At 39.1% G+C, this 23,194-nt stretch overlaps 1 protein-coding gene across 2 annotated transcripts in view; it reads left to right on the top strand.

The window, feature by feature from the left end:
• LOC127045648 (desmocollin-2-like) overlaps nt 1-18,559 on the top strand; it is a 39,820-nt gene extending 21,261 nt beyond the window's left edge. Inside the window, exons 10-17 of one of the 2 annotated variants that reach the window (XM_050941949.1) lie at nt 734-993; nt 1,100-1,233; nt 3,649-3,864; nt 10,150-10,377; nt 12,210-12,331; nt 14,152-14,379; nt 15,254-15,299; nt 15,381-15,471. In XM_050941949.1, the coding sequence (XP_050797906.1) occupies nt 734-993; nt 1,100-1,233; nt 3,649-3,864; nt 10,150-10,377; nt 12,210-12,331; nt 14,152-14,379; nt 15,254-15,289 (1,224 nt within the window). In that variant the 3' untranslated portion in view covers nt 15,290-15,299; nt 15,381-15,471. Of the gene's footprint in view, nt 1-733; nt 994-1,099; nt 1,234-3,648; nt 3,865-10,149; nt 10,378-12,209; nt 12,332-14,151; nt 14,380-15,253; nt 15,300-15,380 lie in introns of both variants that reach the window. The other variant, XM_050941948.1, reaches the window with a different exon arrangement.
• Nucleotides 18,560-23,194: the final 4,635 nt, after the last annotated feature.

Here is a 23,194-nt window from a genome sequence, read left to right as displayed (position 1 = left end):
AGGGAGCCACTTAGAGATCTGGGGCAAAAATCAGTACTTGGTCCTGCTAGTGAAAGCAAGGAGGCTTCTAGGAAATAGGTATGCATTTCTAATAGGAAAGAATTCTCGACTTGTGGCAACAGAAGGAAAGGCAGCATGTATTCTAGGAAGAAAGTCAAGGCATGTCTATGCTTCAGCAGCACAGGTGTGATGTAGCAGCTGTGGCACCATAGCATGGACACTTCATACATCAATGAAAGGAGATTTTCTACCAATATAGGTAATGCACCACTTCAAGAGGCTAGGTCGATGGAAGAATTCCTGGTGGGGTTAGGTCAACCTATACACAGTACTCAGGGTGCAAAATTGTTCACAGCCCTGAATGGTATAGCTAGGGCAATCTACTTAAGTGTAGACCGACCAGGCCTCAATTACAGAAATAAACATACTTAGTTTTTAACATAGCCCTTGGGGTGGAGAGCAGCCCAATAGAGAGTTACAACTATAACCATGTTTTGTGGTGCTTCTTATGCCCTTCTAGGGATGCCTCTTCTTTTTCTTAAATAAGCTGGTACTTAGCACTTCCCGAATATCAGGCCCTTTTAAGGTTTCTTAGGTGGGACACCCAAAATAATTAGTCATTTTCTAAAATCATGGCCATGTTTGACTGTGTCTCTCTTTACTATTAAAAACTGCAATGAGAAAATTTATAGGAGGTTTTGATGAATTTAATAGACCTAAATTTATTTTACAGGGATTGGACTATGAAACCACCAATCTGAGGATACTTGAGATTGCTGCATCTAATGAGATACCTTATGTAGTAGTACCATATTCAAGTGGCCTTGCCCAGAGCACCTGTACTGTTAGAGTTAACATACTAGATGATGATGAGGGACCAGTGTTCAAACCTTGTTTGTTACCTATAACGATTGATGGATGTGCAGCAGTTGGAACAGTGGTTGGCAAATACCTAGCAGAGGATCCAGAAACAGGAAATAGTGAAGGCATACGGTATAAATAATTTTATTATACTGGTTTATTAAATGTACAACATTTGAGGGGACATGGGGAGATAAGCATTATACAATTATTTTTTAAACATTTTTATTTTTACCAGCTATCGGATAGCACCTGGCCAAAGCAACTGGATTGCCATTGATGAAAACTCAGGCGAGCTCAGAATTGCTAAACTTTTTGGCAATGATCTGATAGGCAGGCAGTGCAATATTACAGTCCTTGCAGTAGACCAAAGTGAGTACAAATGTTTGAATATGTATAATCTATTTGGTCTATAAATGAATCACGCATGCTTGTGTGCGCACACAAATATTCATGGAACTTTGTCACATTAAACTGTTTCCCGCTTAACCTGTAGTTGATCGTAATGGAGACAGGCTTTTTACCTTTGCATTTTTTCGGAGCGGTAATTCCCTTCCCCCAATAGGAGGAAAAGAATAACAATCGTTCACAGGGACTGGGAGTAGCTGTTCTGGTTTGAGCAACTGCATACAGCATTCAGGGTCAGATTTTCAAAAGCATTCATCACTCACAATTGGGGCCAGACTTCCACAAGAGTTTAGTTCTCATGTAAAATTCTTCGATATTTATTTTGAAATATATTAAATCTGATACTTTCATTGGTGAACACTTTACTCTTTTCGTTTGTTTCCTTCCCTATTCCCAAATAACCTTCCTCCCCGCCAGTGCCCTTGATGGTACCACAGACAGCCATGAGGTTGGCTGGTGGGAGTGCATGGAATCAGGATGTCATTCTGTAAATACAAAATCCCTGTAAAGCTTATTTTTAATCTTCTGTTTGATCCCCTGCAGTTTAACTGGGAAGCATATAAGTTAAGAGCACTTTTAAGAGTAACTTTGCTTTACTGTTTTTGTGTTTTTTTGTTTTTTTCTGTATTTGTTCTCTCTTCTCCAGTACTCTACATAAAGCTAGATTCTGCAATAAGTTATACTTACTCAGATAAGTAGTCCCTATTTTATCTGGGGTTACTCAGTCAGGTAAGCACTACTCATCATGCTTAAGGGTTGCAGAATCAGGTTCTCACTCTAATGTTAATTTTCAACTCCAAAATCAGTTTTAAATTAAAAGATTACATGTTCTCTATTTTTTATCCTAGGAAAAGACATCATTGAGATACACTAATGAAGTACCCTTTTTGTTTCCCAAATGCTTAGTGTAGCTAATAGATTCTCAAAGTAAATTTAGTGATTGCAGCCCAAAGACTTAAATATTTTGGTGTGACAGTGTGAGTACTATTAGAGGTATTACAAACATGAATTTCATATTGAAAGCAAAAATGCATTGGACCCAGTGGCAGGATCTAGCCCTTATCTGTTTAAAACCTGAATGGGAATAAATTTAAAGTTCTTCAAATTACTTTGTAAGCAGAACCTGTACTTAAAAAGTTTGAATAATTTTTTGTTGTTAATTAGATTACTCAAATTTTACAATTTAAGATGCTAAATGTAAATGCAGCATATAACAGTGAACGGATATATCATTTCTGTAGAAGTTACTAGATAACTTCAGGTGTTGACAGTGGGTCAGTTCAGCTAAGAGGAGGATTTTACTTGCATTGGTGGCTGTTGTCACAGGTCTGTTTATATGGTGATATGGCATTGCTGCATCCCATCACTGCAAGATGATGCAGGGGAAAGAGTAGGGACAATAGAAGAATTGTATGTGAAAGAAATTCACATTCCCAAGCAGGACCATAGCCAGCCAAACAAAGTGTGAGTGTGTCAGCATGTGGAACTGTTGACCCTTGAATTCTGGTGCACCACTCTCCCACTTTCGTAAACACCATCATTTAGGTTTGATTAGGATGGAGAATCTGTAATGATGTAAAAACAGATCATGGAGACAAGGCAGGATTCTTACCTATATGATTTTGAAATACCCTGTGGAATAGTGTCTATTTGTAAAGATCTTATGACCATTTGAGACAGATTTATCATACAATCTATTAAGAATGATTCATAGAATATCAGGGTTGGCAGGGACCTCAGGAGGTCATCTAGTCCAGTCCCCTGCTCAAAGGGGGATCAATCCCCAAACAGATTTTTACCCAATGTCTCTAAATGGCCCCCTCAAGGACTGAACTCACGACCTTGGGTTTAGTAGGCTAATGCTCAAACCACTGATTCATCCCTCCCCCTGATTCATCTTTCTTCCCTAAAGGGGAGATAAAGCTCCCAGTTGCAGGTCTCCCTACTCCTTGCAGCTTTTGTTTTGGAAAGGTTGGAGGTGGGGGCAGCAAGAGGCAGATTTTTTTTTAGAGGTGCTGAGATGAGTAAGAGAATACCAATTGGAACATCTTTTCCGCTCCCATCAAATTTTGCTATACCTGCTCCAAGAAATGCTGGGTTCCCCTTCTCCCACCTCCACAAAAAGGAGGGGGGGGAAAGGCTAATGAGCAAGGCATCCATTCCTGATTTCAATTCACAGTCTTCTGTCTATTGAGCCCTCACATCAGCAGCCAAGGGGAAATCAGTATTCCTATAAGCTAGGGGAAAAGTTGGGAAACTCCCTCTCTGCTTTTACTTTTAAATCCTGGGTTAGCTTGGATTAGATGAAACCACAGAGTTTTAAAACTTGGAGAGCATTAAAAGTTAAACAGCACTGAAATTATTATTTCTGTCTCCTAGGTGGTAAAACAGGTACTGGAACAGTGTTGGCTACTATAGGTGCTTGCGACAGAGATTACCCCGTCGTGACGCCAAGAGAATTTATAATGTGCAGAGACCGAAAACCAGTTTATATTACTGCAGTCACTCCTAATGAGTCTCCCTATTCTGCACCTTTCAGATTTGATATTTCTGACAGGAGTATGGATTCAGGATGGCAAACAATACAACAAGATGGTATGCAATTTGTGCAGTCTTTTTTTAAAAACAAGAATATTAATAGTATTAATTGCCAGATTTATTGTATCTTTTCAGTAAGCAGACTTGTGCCACTTTTTTGTATTTTTGACATACTTACAATAAGTATTTGGAGATGAATCATACCATACCAGAGTCACAGAAAGCATGCAGACACTCAAACAGGAAGTAGCAAAGCAAGATAGAAACCAGCGTGATCAAATAGAGGGAAAGTTTATTTTAACCTAAGATATCCTTCAGAAAACGGAACTCCAAGGAATAAGAAGGAATAATGCAGGCAAAAAGTCTGTAAGTTAGAGGACTAAAACCAATTTTGAAGGGCAAATAGCCAAATATCTGAAAACAAATAGGAAGATTTTTAAATAGAAGCAAGAAAATTGTAAGAGGTGGATCTGTTGAATTACAACGGAGTAAAGAGGACACTTAAGGGAGAATAAGGACATGGCAGAAATACTACGTTTCTTGGCATCACTCTTCACCAAATGAGGAAGTTAGGGAACCACCTACTCCAAACTAGGACCAAATTCAAGTTTCCTTTGTAACCCCCTAAACAGAACTCTTTACAGTCCAGCATTGCCCTTGACCGGCAGCCCAATGCTGTCCTCCTGCAGATCCACCAGCTGTACCTCGAACAGAAAAGAGATGGAGAGGAGCTCCAGAGAGCTCTGTGCTCCAGCTATTCTGGCTTTGGAGTAGCCCTTTTGCAAGAGTGGGGAAACTCCTGTAAGTTACAGCAGATACAGGGGCTGCTCCAACTACTCTGAGAGCCATGCTGGCACCTTGATCAACCCAGAAATAGGAAAGTGCAGAGGTGGATGGTGTCTTCTGAGAGGCACCACACAGAATCTGAATCCCACTCATTTCAGATAAAGATGAGATTAAAGTGTCAAAAGAGGAGGTGATGGAATAAACTGAAAAACGCAATAACAAAAGTCACCAGAAACTGATTGTTTTTAAGAATGACATGGCCAAGCTGCTAACACAAATATATGATATCTCTTAAAAATGAACAATTATGCTGGAGGATTAGAAGATACAACATGTTATACTGGAACTAGTCAAAAACAGATGGAAAAAATGTGTTTTGCCCTGATTATTTCCTGTATCTCAACATCTGTAAGATTCAGCCTTTCCTCTCTCTCTCTCCAGACCTCTCTAATTCCTGTTCAGGCTCTCACCACATTCTTTCTTAACTACTACAACCTCCTCCTCTCTGGCCTTGACAAATGTAACATTGCCCTACTTTATATGCATTCAAAATGCTGTCCCAGTTATCATTTTCCTAGTTTGTCATTTCAACCATTCCTCCTCCTTCCCCTTTTCTCATCTCCCTCCTTCTCCAGTGAGTCAGACACAAAAATTTACTTGTCTTCACCTAAGACTCTTTACTTTAGCCCCTTTCTGGTCTATCTCACCTACCTATAAATCTTCTTCATTTATTGAGATGTCTATTTCTGCCTCCATTCTCCCAATAAGGAAGGGTTGCCCATTTTGTCAGATTGTCCAACAAACACGTTTGTTCTTTCTCTGATATCTGCAAGGAGCTCCCCGTAAACATTCTCAAAGCCATTTCACGCTTCCTCCTTCAAACTCTCCTGTACCATGATAACTACAAAAATTTGACTGTGGTTAGACACTCCTTTTCATGCTGTTCCTAATCATCACATTGTTACCTTGAGGGCATCAAATTTAAAACTAACAACTTTGTATTGTGTATCTATTTCCTTTTAACATGTGAAACTCACTGCCACAAGGTATTAATGAGGCCAAGAGTTTGGAGGGATTAAAAAGTGATTGGATATTTTTAATATAAATTTCTAGAGTTTCATTAGACAAACTGAAATATTTTAGAAGGGATATACATTTTCATGTCTCAAGGTAAAGCCAACCAGTAACTGGTGGGAGTTAGGAAGAAACTTCTCTAGTGGGCATCTTACTCATTGTTATTCAGTATTGGTTTCTTATACCATAGAATATCAGGGTTGGAAGGAACCAGGAGGTCATCTAGTCCAACCCCCTGCTCAAAGCAGGACCAACTCCAACTAAATCATCCCAGCCACGGCTTTTAAGCCTGACCTTAAAAATCTCTAAGGAAGGAGATTTCACCACCTGCCTAGGTAACCCATTCCAGTGCTTCACCACCCTCTTAGTGAGAGAGTTTTTTCCTAATATCCAACCTAAACCTCCCACACTGCAACTTGAGACCATTACTCCTTGTTCTGTCATCTGATACGACTGAGAACAGTCTAGCTCCATCCTCTTTGGAACCTCCTTTCAGGTAGCTGGAAACAGCTATTAAATCCCCCCTCATTCTTCTCTTCTGCAGACTAAATAATCCCAGTTCCCTCAGCCTTTCCTCATAAGTCATGTGCTCCAGCCCCCTATTCAGTTTTGTTGCCCTTCACTGGACTCTTTCCAATTTTTCCACATCCTTCTTGTAGTGTGGGGCCTAAAACTGGACATAGTACTCCAGATGAGGCCTCACCAATGCCATAGAGGGGAATGATCACATCCCTCAATCTGCTGGCAGTGCTCCTAATTATACAGCCCAAAATGGTGTTAACCTTCTTGGCAACAAGGACACACGGTTGACTTATATCCAGCTTTTTGTCCACTGTAACCCCTAGGTCCTTTTCTGCAGAACTGCTACCTAGCCACTTGGTTCCTAGTCCGTAGCAGTGCATAGCATTCTTCCGTCCTGAGTGCAGGACTCTGCACTTATCCTTGTTGAACCTCATCAGATTTCTTTTGGCCCAATCCTCTAATTTGTCTAGGTCCCTCTGTATCCTGTCTCTACCATTCCTCCCAGTTTAGTGTCATCAGCAAACTTGCTGAGGGTGCAGTCCATGCCATCCTCCAGATCGTTAATGAAGATATTGAACAAAACTGGCCCCAGGACTAACTCTTGGGACACTTCACTTGATACTGGCTGCCAACTAGACATGGTGCTATTGATCACTACTCATTGAGCCTGATGATCTAGCAAGCTTTCTATCTACCTTATAATCCATGCATCCAGCTCGTATTTCTTTAACTTGCTGGCAAGAATACTGTGGGACACCGTATCAAAAGCTTTACTGAAGTCAAGGAATAACATGTCCACTGCCTTCTCCTCATCCACAGAGCCAGTTCTCCTCACAGAAGGCAATTAGGTTAGTCACGCATAACTTGCCCTTAGTGAATCCATGCTGACTGTTCCTGATCACTTTTCTCTCCTCTAAGTGCTTCAAAATTGATTCCTTGAGAACCTGCTCCATGATTTTTCCAGGGACTGAGGTGAGGCAGGCTGGCCTGTAGTTCCCCAGATCCTCCTCCTTCCCTTTTTTTAAAGATGGGCAGTACATTAGCCATTTTTTAGTCATCCGGGATCTCACCCGATCGCCATGAGTTTTCAAAGATAATGGCCAATGGCTCTGCAATCACATCTGCCAACTCCTTTAGCACCCTTGGATGCAGTGCATTCGACCCCATCAATTTGTGCTCATCCAGCTTTTCTAAATAGTCTTGAACCACTTCTTTCTGCACAGAGGACTGGTCACCTCCTCCCCATACTGTGCTGCCCAGTGTAGTAGTCTGGAAGCTGACCTTGTTCGTGAAGACAGAGGCAAAAAAAGGATTGAGTAAATTAGCTTTTTCCACATTCTGTCACTAGGTTGCCTCCGTCATTCAATAAGGGGCCCACACTTTCCCTGATCATCTTCTTGTTGCTAATATATCTGTAGAAACCCTTCGTGTTACTCTTAACATCCCTTGCTAGCTGCAGCTCCAATTGTGATTTGGCCTTCCTGATTTCACCCCGCATGCCTGAACAATATCTTTATACCCCTCCCATGTCATTTATCCAAGCTTCCACTTCTTGCAAGCTTCATTTTGTGCTTAAGATCAGCAAGGATTTCACTGGTTTCAGAGTAGCAGCCGTGTTAGTCTGTATCCGCAAAAAGAACTGGAGTACTTGTGGCACCTTAGAGACTAACAAATTTATTTCAGCATAAGCTTTCGTGAGCTACAGCTCACTTCTTCGGATGCATAGAATGGAACACACAGACAGGAGATATTTATACATACAGAGAACATGAAAAGGTGGAAGTATGCATACCAACAGGAAGAGTCTAATCAATTGAGATGAGCCATCATCAGCGGGAGAAAAAGAACTTTTGAAGTGATAATTAAGATGACCCATAGAAGGTGTGAGGAGAACTTAACATAGGGAAATAGATTCAGTTAGTGTAATGACCCAGCCATTCCCAGTCTCTGTTAAGGCCTGTTATGATTCCTGATGTCAGATTTGTGTCCATTTATTCTTTTGCATAGAGACTATCCGGTTTGGCCAGGATTTCACTGTTAAGCCAAGCTGGTTGCCTGCCATATTTACTTTTCTTTCTGCACATCGGGATGGTTTGTTCCTGCAACCTCAATAAGGATTCTTTAAAATACAGCCAGCTCTCCTGGACTCCATCTTCCCCCCCGTCCCCCATGTTATTCTCCAAGGGGATCGTGCCCATCAGGTCCCTGAGGAAGTCAAAGTCTGTTTTTCTGAAGTCCAGGGTCCACATTCTGCTGCTCTCCTTTCTTACTTTTGTCAGGATCCTGAACTTGACCATCTCATGGTCACTGCCTCCCAGGTTCCCATCCACTTTTGCTTCCCCTACTAATTCTTCCATTTGTGAGCAGCAGGTCAAGGAAAGCTCTGCCCGTAGTGGGTTCCTCCAGCACTTGCACCAGAAAATTGTCCCCTACACTTTCCAAAAACTTCCTGGATTGTCTGTGCACCGCTGTATTGCTCTCCCAGCAGATATTGGGGTGATTGAAGTCCCCCCATGAGAACCAGGGTCTGTGATCTAGTAACTTCTGTTAGTTGCCTGAAGAAAGCCTCGTCCACCTCATCTCCCTGGTCTGATGGTCTATAACAGACTCCCGCCATGACATCACCTTTGTTGCTCACACTTCTAAACTTAATCCAGAGATTCTTAGGTATTTCTAAAGTTTCATACTGGAGCTCTGAGCAGTCATACTGCTCTCTTACATACAGTGCAACTCCCCCACCTTTTCTGCCCTTCCTGTCCTTTCCGAACAGTTTATATTCATCCATGACAGTACTCCAGACATGTGAGTTATCCCACCAAGTGTTATTCCAATCATTTAATTCCATGACTGTGGCAGGACTTCCAGTTCTCCCTGCTTGTTCCCAGGCTTCTTGCATTTGTGTATAGGCACTTAAGATACAGGCAAGTCGCATCTTAGGCGCATTTAAGATGCGCGAATTCAGCTTTGTGTGGTCAGCAAAAACGGGGGAAAAAAAGAAAAACAATGATATAAAAACTGCATCTGTAGTGCGGGTGATTCCGCCCACCATTCAACTCAATGCGTGTTTCACTATACGCTATTTTCGCTTTACGCGCTAACTGCAGAACGGAACCCCTGCGTAAGATGAGACTTGCCTGTAACTCGCTGATCATCCTGCTTTCTCAGTATGAGGCAGGAGTCCTCCCCTATTGCGCTTTCCTGCTCATACTTCCTCCTGGTATCTGACTTCCCCACTTACCTCAGGGCTTTGGTTTCCTCCCGACATTTTGCTGTAAGTCATCTGTAAGACATCTTGCTGTAAGGCCACTCACTACCAGAAAAAAGATACTAAACTAGGACTGCTCCTCTGAGTATGGCAGTTCCCATGTTTGGGAATGGAGGAAGATTTAATTAGCTTCTGTTTCTTTAATATAAAAAAAGACGACAACAGAAAGTCCCTTCATCAGGAGCATCGGCTGGCATCTTCACTGTGAAAACAAATATCATTTAAAATCAATAAAACTGAAAACAAACAATAGCAAACCCTACCAAAGTTTCATACTAGTGACCTTCAGAAGAGGACTATGCAGCTCTCACTTTTCATTTCCTGTTCTTAGTCATTAACAAAGTATACTTAGAGAAGAGGTGTAAATCTTAGAAATATTTTTTGTTGTCCATGTCAGTGATAAAACTTAACTGTATGGTACCACACAGAATAACTGCTTTCCTATCCAGTAAATGAAAGTTAGAGAATTAAGCTCCAATCCTGCAAAGAGGTCTCTTACCCCTGTACAGTGTCTCATTGACTTCATTTAATACACCAGTGGCTTCAGTGGGACTTTATGTATTTAATTGATATAGTCCACCCACATGGATTCCTTTGTAGGGCTGGAGCCTTAGAAATTTCCTTTGCATCACGTGCAAAGAAAAGGTAACAATTGTTTAACGTTCAACATTGGATTTGTTTTATCTTTTTTGCAGATAAATCTATATTACTTTCACCAAGGACTGATATTCCATATGGAATATATAAAATTCCTGTCACCGTGAGGGATAATAAAGGAAGACAAGGAACAAGTGTGGTTTCAGTTAACTATTGTGATTGTACTACTCCAAGTGATTGCGGTACGGCCCGACAAGTTTCACCAGCTGTTACTCTTGGTGTATGGGCCATCCTTGCAATGATTCTTGGATCACTATTACTGCTATGTAAGTATGTTGATACTTTTATGTGAAATGCAAATTATTCTCTTTTTAAAATCAGATACTAGATTGTGGTTCAAAATTGACACTGCCTCTTCTATTAAGATTCTTACATAGCCTGCATCACCACAGTATCTGAGCAACTTCTGGAAGTGTGTTAAATGTGATTAATATCTGTCACTTGTGGTTCTTTTCTTCTCTCTTCCTCCCTTGGGGGAGAGTTGATGTCGGGATTTTGTATAGTAATTTTTTAGGGCTGTCAAGCAATTAAAAAAATTAATCGTGATTGATTGTGCTGTTAATAATAGAATACCATTTATTTAAATATTTTTGGATGTTTTTCTACATTTTCAAATATATTGATTTCAATTACAAAACAGGACACAGTGTACAGTGCTCACTTTTGTGTTTTTCAGTACAAATATTTGTAATAAAAATATGAAGAAATAGTATTTTTCAATTCTCTCATTACAAGTACTATAGTGCACTCTTTATCATGAAAGTTAAACTTGTGGGAGATAATGCTGCTTGCTTGTTGTTTACCGTGTCATGTGAAAGTCAAAAAAGGCATTTGCATGGGACAGTTTTAGCCAGCATTGCAAGATATTCATATGTCCCTTCTTGTTTCAACCACCATTGTGAGGACATGCGTCCATGCTGATCACAGGTTCTGCTTGATAACGATCCAAAGCAGTGTGGACCAATGCATGTTTATTTTCATCCTCTGAGTCAGATGCCACCAGATGGTTGATTTTTTTTCTTTTTTAGGTGGTTTGGGTTCTGTAGTTTCCACATCAGAGTGTTGGTCTTTTAAGACTTCTGATACCATGCTCCACACCTTGTCCCTCTCAGATTTTGGAAGGCACTTAAGATTCTTAAACCTTAGGCCGAGTGCTGTATCTATCTTCAGAAATTTCACATTAAAACGAATGTGTGCTGGGTCATCATCCAAGACTGCTATAATATGAAATATATGGCAGCATGTGGGTGAAACAGAGCAGGAGATGTACAATTCTCCCCCCAGGAGTTCAGTCACAAATTTAATTAATGCATTATTTTTTTAACTAGTGTCATCAGGATGGAAGCATGTCCTCTGGAATGGTGGCGGAAGCATGAAGGGGCATGCAAATACCTTGCAGTGCTGGCTACAAAAGTGTCATGCAAACATCTGTTCTCACTTTCAAGTGGCATTGTAAATAAGAAGCTGGCAGCATTATCTCCTATAAATGTAAACAAACTTGTTTGTCTTAGCCATTGGCTGAACAAGAAGTAGGACTGAGTGGACTTGTAGGCGCTAAAATTTTACTTTGTTTTGTTTTTGAGTGCAGTTATGCAGCAAAAAAAATCTACATTTTCATAATAAAGAGAATGCATTACAGGACTTATGAGGTGAACTGAAAAATACTATTTCTTTTAGCATTTTTACAGTTCAAACATTTGTAATAAAAATAATATAAAGTGAGAACTGTACACTCTGTATTCTATGTTGTAATTGAAATCAATATATTTGAAAATGTAGAAAAACATTCACAAATATTTAATAAATTTCAATTGGTATTCTATTTAACAGTGCGATTAAAGCTGCGATTAATCGTGATTAATTTTTTGAGTTAATCGTGTGAATTAACTGTGATTAATTGACAGCTCTAGTTTTTGCACACCAGAGTATTCAGACGCTTCAAATTTGCCAGTCTCTAATCACACTTCATATTTTATCTCCAGACACAAATCCAAGTACTTTATCAGTACTGGACTATGCACATATTCCTCTCAGACACATACAAAAATCCAGTACCTTATACTCAAGATCCTCTTTCATTTTATTTTCCCTTGTGTAGTAATCCTGATTACACTTTGTGGCTGTTATGGCACGGGGGCTGTGAGTAAACATGTGCCTGATGATTTAGCTAATCAGAACTTAATTATATCAAACACAGAAGCACCAGGAGAAGAGGTGATGGTGAGTTGTGTTTTTATTTATTTAACTGTAGGAACATGTAATGAAGGTATTGTAGTTACCACAGTATGACATGGAGACCCTTTGCAAATTTGTGAATCAATGAGTAAGTGAAACATTAAAAAGCTAGGATAATGCATTTGTAAATGTATTGTTCATTTGAAAAGCATGGTTTAATTTTTAAATAGAGGGATGGGTTAAATAGGAAAAGGAGCAGGGGGCTCAAATCTTGAGGTCAGAGTTTAGTAGAAGGAGACCCGGACAGGCTGTGAGGACCTGGACAGAAAAGTCTCATAACTAGGACACACTCTCCTCCATAAACTGGAATTAAATCCAGAAATCCTGAGTCTTTACACATTCCTCTGCTGTAAGCAAGTATATGAGAAAACCACTGGCACATTCTCTTTCTCTCCCACTTCTAGTGGCTGGTCCATACAGGGGATAACAGCATGTAACTGTTATCAGTTACTCTGTTAGCTCCAGTGGTTAAAAGAACATTTGAGGTTGCAAAATCAAGCGCTTAAGTTTGGAAATGACAGAATTGCAAGGAGAACATTCATTCTGCAAAATGGCAAAGTCACTAAACACCTGAAGCTTCTAAGGCTGGACTCATGCTGCTATAGCAGCGCTGCTATCACCATAGGAACACCTAGGAGCTGCCAGAGCAGCTTTACCTTTAGGGTAGGAAAAAGAGCCAGGTCTCATCCCTGATCTGACACAGTTTCAGTAACCTGTGACCCCCCTCTCCGGGCAACATCCCTACCTCCCAGGGTCATGGGGGTGGGATGGGAAGGAAGGAGAAGAAAAACCTGACCAGTCTCCCCTCTTTCCCCTCCAACACCCCCCGCCCCTCCAAACTGCCATGAGCCAACCTAGTTCCCCTTTTTGGGACACTATGCAGGGAGGGAGCTCCCCAAAACTAAGTGTGTGAGTGGAGGGATGAGGTGAAGGGGAGGTGAGAATTGAGCCAGGGCTCTCCACACTCAGCCACCCTCAAGACTCCGTCTATTTCCCCCCTGTGGAATAACAACCTTCTGCTGCTACCTAATGTTGCTCAGATAATATCAGTCCATGCTGCAGCTTCTGGATTCAAATCATAATCATGCATTATTTTGGGGTATAGGGAAGTGTTACAGTTGCACACAGTAGCAGTTTTTTCTTATTAAAAAGTTAATGACATTTAAAATGTTACTTAGGTTTCAAAAAGTTAGGAAATGTCAGATTTATGATGGCCTATTTAAGGTTACACGGGCATCCTTGTGTCTAGGCGTTGTGAAAGTCTTTAATTATGTGATCATATACAATTTTTTTCTACAGGACTCCAGCTTCATTCAGTGCAAAGACTGAAATGCCCAAGGGAACAGAATGAAGGTTGCACAAGCAACTATAAATTTGGCTTTGCAACTTTTTGGTGCTTGACTTTGCAACCTAAATAATGTTGTTTTATTTATATAACTTTATAGAATACTAGCAAATGATCTGTAATATGAAAGTATCTGAGTGCTTTTGCTTCCCAAAATGGTCCTTTGTAGGAGGCTCTCTAAATTATATGCATCTAAAGGCCATCCGCTGCCCATAATTTATGCACAAATGTCTTTAGACATCAGTGAGTGCTCAGTGGTTTCAGTACAATACTGTATGCACACAAAATGAGACATTTCAGTTTAAGCACTGACCATTTCCAAGTCCTGTATCCTTTTGAAGTGATATGTCCAAAACAAAAGGTGATAAAGAAAAGGAAATATTTTTGTTAGAAAAATTTACATCTGAAGTATTTTGGTAAGATTTTTTTCCCCCTCCCCCACTATTATCTTTGTTTTTAGGATCCAAATATAATTCCTCTACAAACTGCAACTGTAAATTCTTGTGATCAAGGGGTTGGCATGGGCACAATAGGACATGAAGTAAAAACTGGGGGACAGAGTTTTGAAATGTCCAAAGGAGGACATCAGACCCTGGAATCAGTCAGGGGATATGGACAGTCCACCATGGAACAAGGCAGATACTCATACTCAGAATGGCAAAATTTCATGCATTCTCGTCTAGGTGAAGTAAGTATTTTGATATTTGTCTCAGGTATCATACTGTTTGAATTTATGACAATTCTCCCCTCCGCCTGCCCCCCCCCCTTGACGATTGTTAGACCACTCTTTGAGCAAAACAAAGACAATCATTTAACTATCTCCAATTACCCCCAAAGAGAAACACACCAAAATAGTTTTTAAGCAGAACTGTTATTTTCCATTTAGAATGTGACTGCTGTGTGTATGTGCATAGATGTACTTGCTTTTGGTCTAACTGTCCTTTGTACTGATTTTTATCTAAATGCTTCCAAGAGATAAAATTTAATGCCTGATGCACATGCTGGATGTGATGCACATATTGCTGTGCAACATTAAAAAATATATATGCACCAAAAAACAAGTTTTATGTAGAGGGCCCTGCCAGTTTCCTGGCTGTGAAAAACATGTCACAGACCGTGAAATAAGCCCTTCCCTGTGAAATCTGATCTTCCCATGCTACTGGGAGCGCTCCAACCTGGGGAGGGACAGGGCTTGTCCATCGCCTGCACGGCTGCTCAGGGAGGGGGAAAATGAGATCAGACTCACCTCCTGAGTACCTTTTGGGTTGGGACCCCCATGATTACACCACCACCATGAAATTTCAGATGTCTGAAAATGTGAAATTGACCAATTTTAAAACTCTCTGTCTGTGAAATTGATCAAAATAGACTGTGAATTTGGTAGGGCTGTATTTGTGTAAATAATGCTTTTAATCTTGTTTTCAAATGGATTTAATTGTTTAACAGGTTAACCCAGTTTCTTCACATTTTATTGTGTGTGATCAGTAGAAAATGATTTTTGTTAAATACTTATTTTATAGTATGAATGATATAGACCAATCATGTGCATTTTTTGTATGTAGGAACCCATTAGAGGACAGACTCTGATTAAAAATTAAACAATGAAAGGTAAATCAAAAATTATTTTTATGCCATACGTTTAGGATAACAGTTAAAGAAAACTAATAGTATGTTTTTCTTTTTATGCAGAAGGTGTATATGTGCAGACAGAATGAAGAAAATAAGCATTCTGAAGATTATGTCCTTCCATATAACTATGAAGGAAGAGGATCATTGGCTGGTTCTGTAGGCTGCTGCAGTGATCATCAAGAAGAGGAGGTGCTTGACTTTTTAGATCAGTTGGAACCCAAGTTTAGGACATTAGCAGAAACATGTGTAAAGAGATAAGAGTACCTATCAGAGTACTGAAATCTGTAAATAAATGGTATTTTCGTGCCTCTCAGAGGATAGATATTTTTAAACTTGAACGTATTCTGTATTTTTTTTCTTATTAAGGGAAGTGGTTTACAAAATATATTTAGAGTTGTTATAAGGATGTAAATCCTACATTAATTCTGCAGTACATAATAATTTTTTCCTGTACTCATTACCTATACTTTAAAGTTTATATCTTAGGTGTTTCTTTTAAAATGATGTGACTGCAATAATGTTGCATTCTACTTAACATTATATTTTCTATTGTGTTTACTTTTAATACAAGACTTAGTGTATTCCTTATTTTAAGTATTCACCTTCAAAGTTTTCTTTTATTTGGCTTGAGAGGTGGAAAGCTCTATTTCATTTTTTTTTCTTCATAGGAAAAAATAGTGTATATCAAAATAACTTGTTTTAATGTCTTACCTGTACAAATTGAGATCCAAGACTTTTTTTTTTAATTTTACAAGTAAAATTTCAGACTAAGATACTAGAGGATTACATTGGAAGAAACTGTTGGATGGAAGACAAAAAGAAAAACAAACTAGTATGTACTGTATATATGTAACAATGTTCAAAAGTATATTTCCTCCTATTGGACTAGTGCCCACCAAACTATCCCAAGGGATGTAGGTAGGTATTGTATGTAAGCACTTTAAGTAATACGCTTGGAGAACATGAGTTCAGGATATAGGGATAACTATTGTAATGCAAGTGCAGTACAAGAGACCCCATATCTTGAACTCGTGACTACCAGAAGTATTACTTACTGTTTTCTAGATAAAATTTGTACCTCAGCTGTTTGTGAGCTTCAGTATAACCACATCAGAGATGGTGAATACTGCCTCAAGTTTTATACAATATAGCTACTCATGCCTACTGTAAAATTCAGGTTAGGTATGTGTCGCTGCAGGGGGAAAAAAGGACCCCAAGGCAAAGGAGGCAGTGACAACTTTATTTATAATCATATTATAGAGTCAGTCATTTCTTTCTGTGAGCAGAAGTGACACAAAAGATAGCATAAAACTGGACACAGACAGCACTGATGAATTTTTTTCAAGAAAAATTTAAGTATGAAGCCTACTGTTATGGACAGTAAATATCCTACTATTTATTAATATGAGGAGTTGTAACTTACTCACAGGTACAAATATAGACAGATCCCTGACGAAAGTTAACAAATGTATTGCCCAAGCATAATTAAAGTTAACCTTTTAAAATACTTTAACACTGTACTGTATATAAGATTGTGACCTCATGATTGTGATAGTAAGATATAAACCACCAATTCCTGAAATCAATAAGTCTTCAGCTGGTTAATATTTGCTATCCGGGGTAAATTATTCATCTTTGCTGTGCTCCCAAGATACTTTTGTGCATTAAATAAATTTCCCTTGTATTATAAAAAAAAAAAAGAGAAACTTAAGTTTCTTTCTTTCTTTTTTTCATTGTTTTTTTTTTCTTTTTTTAAATGCTGCTTTTAGGAGTTGCTCTGTAAACACATGCCTTAGGATGGAAATTGTTTTTAACCTGTATTATATGATTTTTAAGAACAAGTTTTCCATGACAATAAAGGGTCATGTTGCTCTGAGTCTGTATGGAGAACTGCCATTGATGACAATGAGAATTCCACACACGGTTACAAGTCAGAGCAAAACCCTAATTGTCTAAAGAACTGCAAAAGGTAGATACAAAGCTTTACGCTTTAAGTAACATTTTATCTATCAGACTGTAAGTAGACTTCAGAATATTTCTAAGAAAATCTAATTGTGATAAATAGTCTTCACAAGGATGAAAATGTTAATGATATTCTAGATGATCAGTAGTCTGTTTGGCAGTGGAGCTGAATGTCCGCTGCCAACACTAAAGGCAAGACCGTCACTGAGATCAAAGATTTTAATAAGATCCAAGGTATTCTGAACTAGTCTTGTTACAATAAAAGTAAATCCTGATGGCATTGCTACTCACCCACACCAGTGAGTTTCTTTGTATATTAAGGGCCAGGTCCTCAGCCAGTGTAAATTGGCATATCTCCATTGATGCAAATAGAGCTATGCTGTCCTCACACCAACTGAAGAGGAGGCCCTAAGGAAATTATTAGTTTCTCTGTTTTCATATACAGTATCTTCAATGTTAGGTGTAGATATTTTAAGATGACTTGATTTCCTCTTCCCTTTAGAATCTCTCTTTTAGCTGTAAGAAAGACTTTTTGACTCATGAAGGTCCATGGTAAATGTAACCACAAACAAAAATAACACATTAAAAAGTAAAATTCCAGAACTGTTTTCATTATTCAAGAAGACACCAGAGTAGTGGTACTCTGTTTAAAAATTAGAGCCAAAAAAATTCATCCTTGGTGTGACTTAATTGAATGTATTGGAGCGAAAAGCATGTTACCAATCTAATTTACATTCATCATTTATTCTGTTTATTTTGTTCATTTTACTCAGCTTGGACAATTCAATTAAAATGAGTCAGTTTCACTTGTACATTGCTGCATGCATTGCTTGAATAGCAGGTGAATGTTTAAATTCAAATAAACCATTTTCCTTTGACATTACTATTCAGTTTTGTGAAGTATTTTTGTTACTACCAAGCCTAAATGTGGTGCCATACCTACCTGGTAGTGTTCCTGTTAAATTTGGTAACTTTATGCTAAAAAAGGTAATAGCCTACATTAGGAAAATAATTTTAAAATAGATTGTCTAATCTAATTTGAGAATTTGAATAAACCGTAAAATGTATAAATCTTAAAACAAAAACTTAACTATAAAAAAAATGCACTAAGCACACAGTATTTGAAAATGTATACTTCACTGATTGTTACTGTCTTGAATGACTTGTTCTCTCCAACTAGGTAATTTCAAAACCTGTCTAGTTGTGTAAACATTATCTTGTTTAATGTCATCATTTAAAAAAAAATATTTTGTACAACAGTGAGTAATAAAATGGATTTTTGGAAAATAAAAGGACTGCAAAAGTAGTTCATTCCTTGTATGCTAGAAAAAGGATAGCTGTAGACCTGAATCTATGCAATATCAATTAAAATATGTACTGTTACATGTTAGCCATGGGGGTTACCTGATCTAATTAGGGGAACTACTGTAGTTAAATACTTTTCCAATATATAGAACAACTAAATGGAAAACTACTTATCTACCACATCTGGGCCAAACAACCCACTGATTTTTATGCAGAACTCCTCTTTGTAATGGAGAATTCTGGTGCAGGAACAGTGAACCATGGCCACTTGGAGCTGTAGGGGATCATGCCTGCGGACAGCAATGTAAACAAAATGTCTTGTGGCATGCCAGTGGATTACCCCAATGGGCTGCATGCTGAAGGTTGCTGATCCCTCCTCTAGTCAGTAAGGTCCAAACTGATATTCTTGTTTTTAAAAAGACAGTCCTATTCAGATACTGAAATAAGTTTGTCTTCAGCTGATGTGTGGTAGGTTGAACTTTACAACCTCTATGCAGTCAGGCAATTTTCTAATGATTACAAATAAACTAAATTACTTATTCCAGCTATGTACGGCATTACCTTTGTATCGGCAACACTTTACCAAATAGCTGCCCGAGAAGGAAACGAGAAAATGTGAGTAGGGCAAATGGAATGAAATAAGATTCTACAGAGCCTTACACAAGTATGTCGCATTGCAGTCAGATTACTTCCATGCAAAAGACCACTTATGTAAGTTATGGTTTGCCCTCACTTCAAGCTAATTCCTTGTTTCTGCCACAGGCACTTCTAGTAAGTGAAGAGATGATTTTGAGTCAAAAGACTACTTTCCCAGAGGCAGAAATGCAGGTGATTGGGGTAGCTACATTTCCAGTGGAGATGGGTTTCAAAATATCTAATAACACGATAAGTCAAGCTTTGTGTCTTTGCCTTACCCCTTTTTCCAGTTCAGTTCTGCTGACGTGGCATGTTAACAAATATTGCTGCCTCCACCCCAATGTTTGCTCCATATCATCCCTGAAGTATTTAGATTCAACCAGAAAACCTTTGGGAATTTCAGTTGAAACTGTGAATCGGATCCTCACAACATGGGCTCTGGCTCAATAAGTCTTTATGTAACCTCAAGACCTACAAAAATTATTAAAATAATATTAAGGTTACAACTCAAGTACTTAGAAGTTATTAAATGCCAGACTTCAGCTTGTAGTGTCCAACTGCTTCACAAACATATCTTCACAGCACTGAAAGAGGCAGATAATTAGATTGTATTGTAGTAAATATACACAAGGGGTCAAATTGAGGCTGCACAGGCAACCCTTAATTCTAACATTTCATAACTTTTGAGTGTGACTTTGCAACATTAATCTTTTAATACAATGTTTGGATGCTATTTCATAAGCAAACTGAAAAAAGCTATAGCAGCATGTGGAATCACATTGACACCCACCTGGCGTCAGCAGTGTTGGCATCTGTAGACCCACTGCACAGACCCTTGCCTCTTGAACTAATGGAGTAACTGGCAGCAGTAGTAAATTGCAGACCAGTCACTAAAGGGGGACAAGGCCTATACTTTTACAGTGAGTGTCAGAATTGGTTGCTGATAGCAGAGGACTGGTGAAATTTGGGAATCTTTGGGTTCCTTTACAGGTTCTGGATGGCATTTTGCAATACTAGCCAGATGCATTTCCCTCTTCCTCCTACCTCAAGCCTGACTCCTGCTCTGTGTTCCCTTCAAGCTGTCCCTGCACCAGTTCGCTTTTTTGCTCCCCCACCACAGGCTCCGAGTCTCCTCCCTCCCCATCCTACCCAGTCTTCTTCCCAGCCCCAGGACCCAGTCTTCTTACCCAGCAAGTACTAGTCTTGCGTGTGTGCACACACACACACAGGTCCAAGTCTCCATCTTTCCACCGCTCTCCCACACCCAGTCTTGTCCTCTCTACCTTTGTGTCAGGCAGTTCTTCCCTCATGGGAGTCTAGGTTGCCAGCCAAGGGGAGCATTGAGAGCACAGGAGAGAACTCCCTGATCTCAGTGTTGCTGGCCAGTGCTATCTGGGCCAGTAATTTTAGGGAAAGTCCTGCTTAACACTCTGTAGATCTGGGATGGAGCATGTTCAGCATTGCTGGACTCTTCTGGGAATTCAGCTACCAAATTCTAAGACGTCTCTGAGCATATGCAAACAGCAATTTTTCAAAGGCTATCCAATTGGTCAAGTTTTCATGGTTACAGCAGAAAAAAAAAAGGCAGAAATAAAACAAAAAACCAAAACTCTAACACACTCTGATGCCAAGGTTTATCTCCTTCCCCAACAAATTTCAAGCCCATTATCCAAAGCTGTGGAGGTGCTTAAACTTCTCAACAAAACTGGTAAATGCAAGAAATCAACGCCAGTGTTTTTGCCTAATTTGGTTATCTGATGTGGCTGAACTCAAAAAGTCCAGCTTGAGGAAATTTCAGCCTGAAAATTTGACCAAGATGTAAGCAAATGAAAACTGTGTTACAGTGAGGAGACTTGGGCAATCTTAATTATAGGTGAGGCTACCAGCTCCATCTATAATTCTTCTACCCCAAATTATGACATTCAAACTATCACAACCCTATCACATGAATGTCTTAACAGCTGAGCTAGGCCATGGTGCTATTATCATCCCCTCTCTACCCACGTTGAGAATATTAACACCACCAGATCAGACAGTGTGTGTGGACGGGAATTATGGCTAGCTTCTGCACAAAGACATGAGGTGGGAAGTGCTTTGAACCATTTACATGCTACCCCATCAAAATGTCTTTAGATTAGGGGTTCTCAAACTAGGGTTTGGGACCTCTCGGGGTCATGAGGTCATTACATGGGGGGTTGCAAGCTGTCAGCCTCAACCCAAACCCCACTTTGTCTCCAGCATTTATAAGTGTTAAATATATTAAAAAGTGTTTTTAATTCATAAGGGGGTCGCACTCATAGGCTTGCTATGTGAAAGGAGTCACCAGTACAAAAGTTTGAGAATTGCTGCTTTAGATTCAGTCACAATTTGGCCATTAGTCTGTTTTAATTCTAGTCAGCATTATATCACCTGACAAAATTAATACAAAAAGGTTAAAGTTAAGCACACGACAACTAGATGAAGGAGGTGACAGGAAACATTCAGCTAACAATCAAAGGCTACATCCTTCCTTCAATCCATTCATAAGCTCTCTGGTATCCAAAGGAGCTGTGCATATTGAATGAGGGCACAAGAGGCAGGTTTTTAAAACCTTCCACAAAACTTTGAATAGCTAAACTGCCACTAAAGCTTTTTGTTCGAGGGGCAGCAGCACTTCTATTACTTTATAGCATATCCCTTAGTCAACAGCTAGTGATCTCGCTGCACACATTTCTCCAGTAGTTCCTTAACAACTTGCATGAATAAAATTTACTAATGCAATAAAAATAGTGACTTGAGATGAAAACCATCAAAATGAAAGACCACACTACTATATGTGTAGCAATACCCCTTCCTATTTGTTCACAAACATCCATAGGTTTTAGAACGTTATTAGCTTAGTAATATGAACAGGACATTAACGTTATGAGGAAAAGTTGCTATAGATTTTAAGCCTTGTTCACACTCTAAACTAAGGACAGTGTTGCTAGAACCTTTTCTGTAACTACTGTGTCCAAGTGATATTTTTCCTGCTGAGATCTGCGCTAGTCAAACAATGCTATTTACTGCTCCCCAGGATATTCTGTGCTAGATGTTTTTCTTTTTTATAATTGTGACAGATATAAGAAGAAATTGAGATTTATCAATTTAAATTTTCACTGTTGTAGGAAACTATTTAATGACAGTAGATGTTGAGAATCAAAAAGTTAAAGCTTTGTAACTATTCAAACACAAATTGTCAACATCATGTAAACATATACACAGTAAACAGACTTAAAGGTCCCAAGCAACATGTTTCTTAAGTAAGTGAATTTTGATGATTATCGATGGAAATATTTTTTCATCAGTTGGCATATGTATGGGGAAATTGACATTTACTGATAAAAATCTAATCCTTCCAAGCATCTATGGCATAGCTTGCACTAGCCTGTAACATGGTAATGGGGGGTGAGGGGTGGGAAGGAAACTCAGTTCACACTTGTAAGGGAAGTGAAGCTAGCAGCATGCCAACAACAACTGTTTTTAAACATGGTGGTTGTTAGTACTACACTCCAAAGCTGTACACATTTATACAGTAGGTGACTTCATATGTGAACAGGATATTGATTGCTAAAAGTATCAGATGGTAACACCTGATCATCCAGAAGCATTCTCACCAAAATCATTTAATTTCATTTTTCTTCATTTCATTTTTTCCACATATCCTTTGAGAATATCTCTTTGCACTTACCTAGTTTAATTAGAATATGTTTTATAAAACAAAAAATTAAAGGTCACAATATGACTTGGAGCCCCTGGCATGGGAAGAGCACCAACTGCTCTAATGGCAGTGGAAGAATACATTACAGTTATGTCTACATTAGGCATAATGCTCCTAGGGATATTTTTAAGTAAGTGTGGCCTGCCCTACTCCCAGTACTCACCTTCTAGTACTTATCTCTACAGAGGTGGGGAGTGATAAGGTCCTGGCCACACTACCCCGCTACTCATGT

The sequence above is a fragment of the Gopherus flavomarginatus genome, chromosome 2 (genome assembly GCF_025201925.1).
Source record: "Gopherus flavomarginatus isolate rGopFla2 chromosome 2, rGopFla2.mat.asm, whole genome shotgun sequence".
In the NCBI taxonomy this organism is placed as follows: Eukaryota; Metazoa; Chordata; order Testudines; family Testudinidae; genus Gopherus; species Gopherus flavomarginatus.
This window is presented reverse-complemented; position numbering and strand designations above follow the sequence as displayed.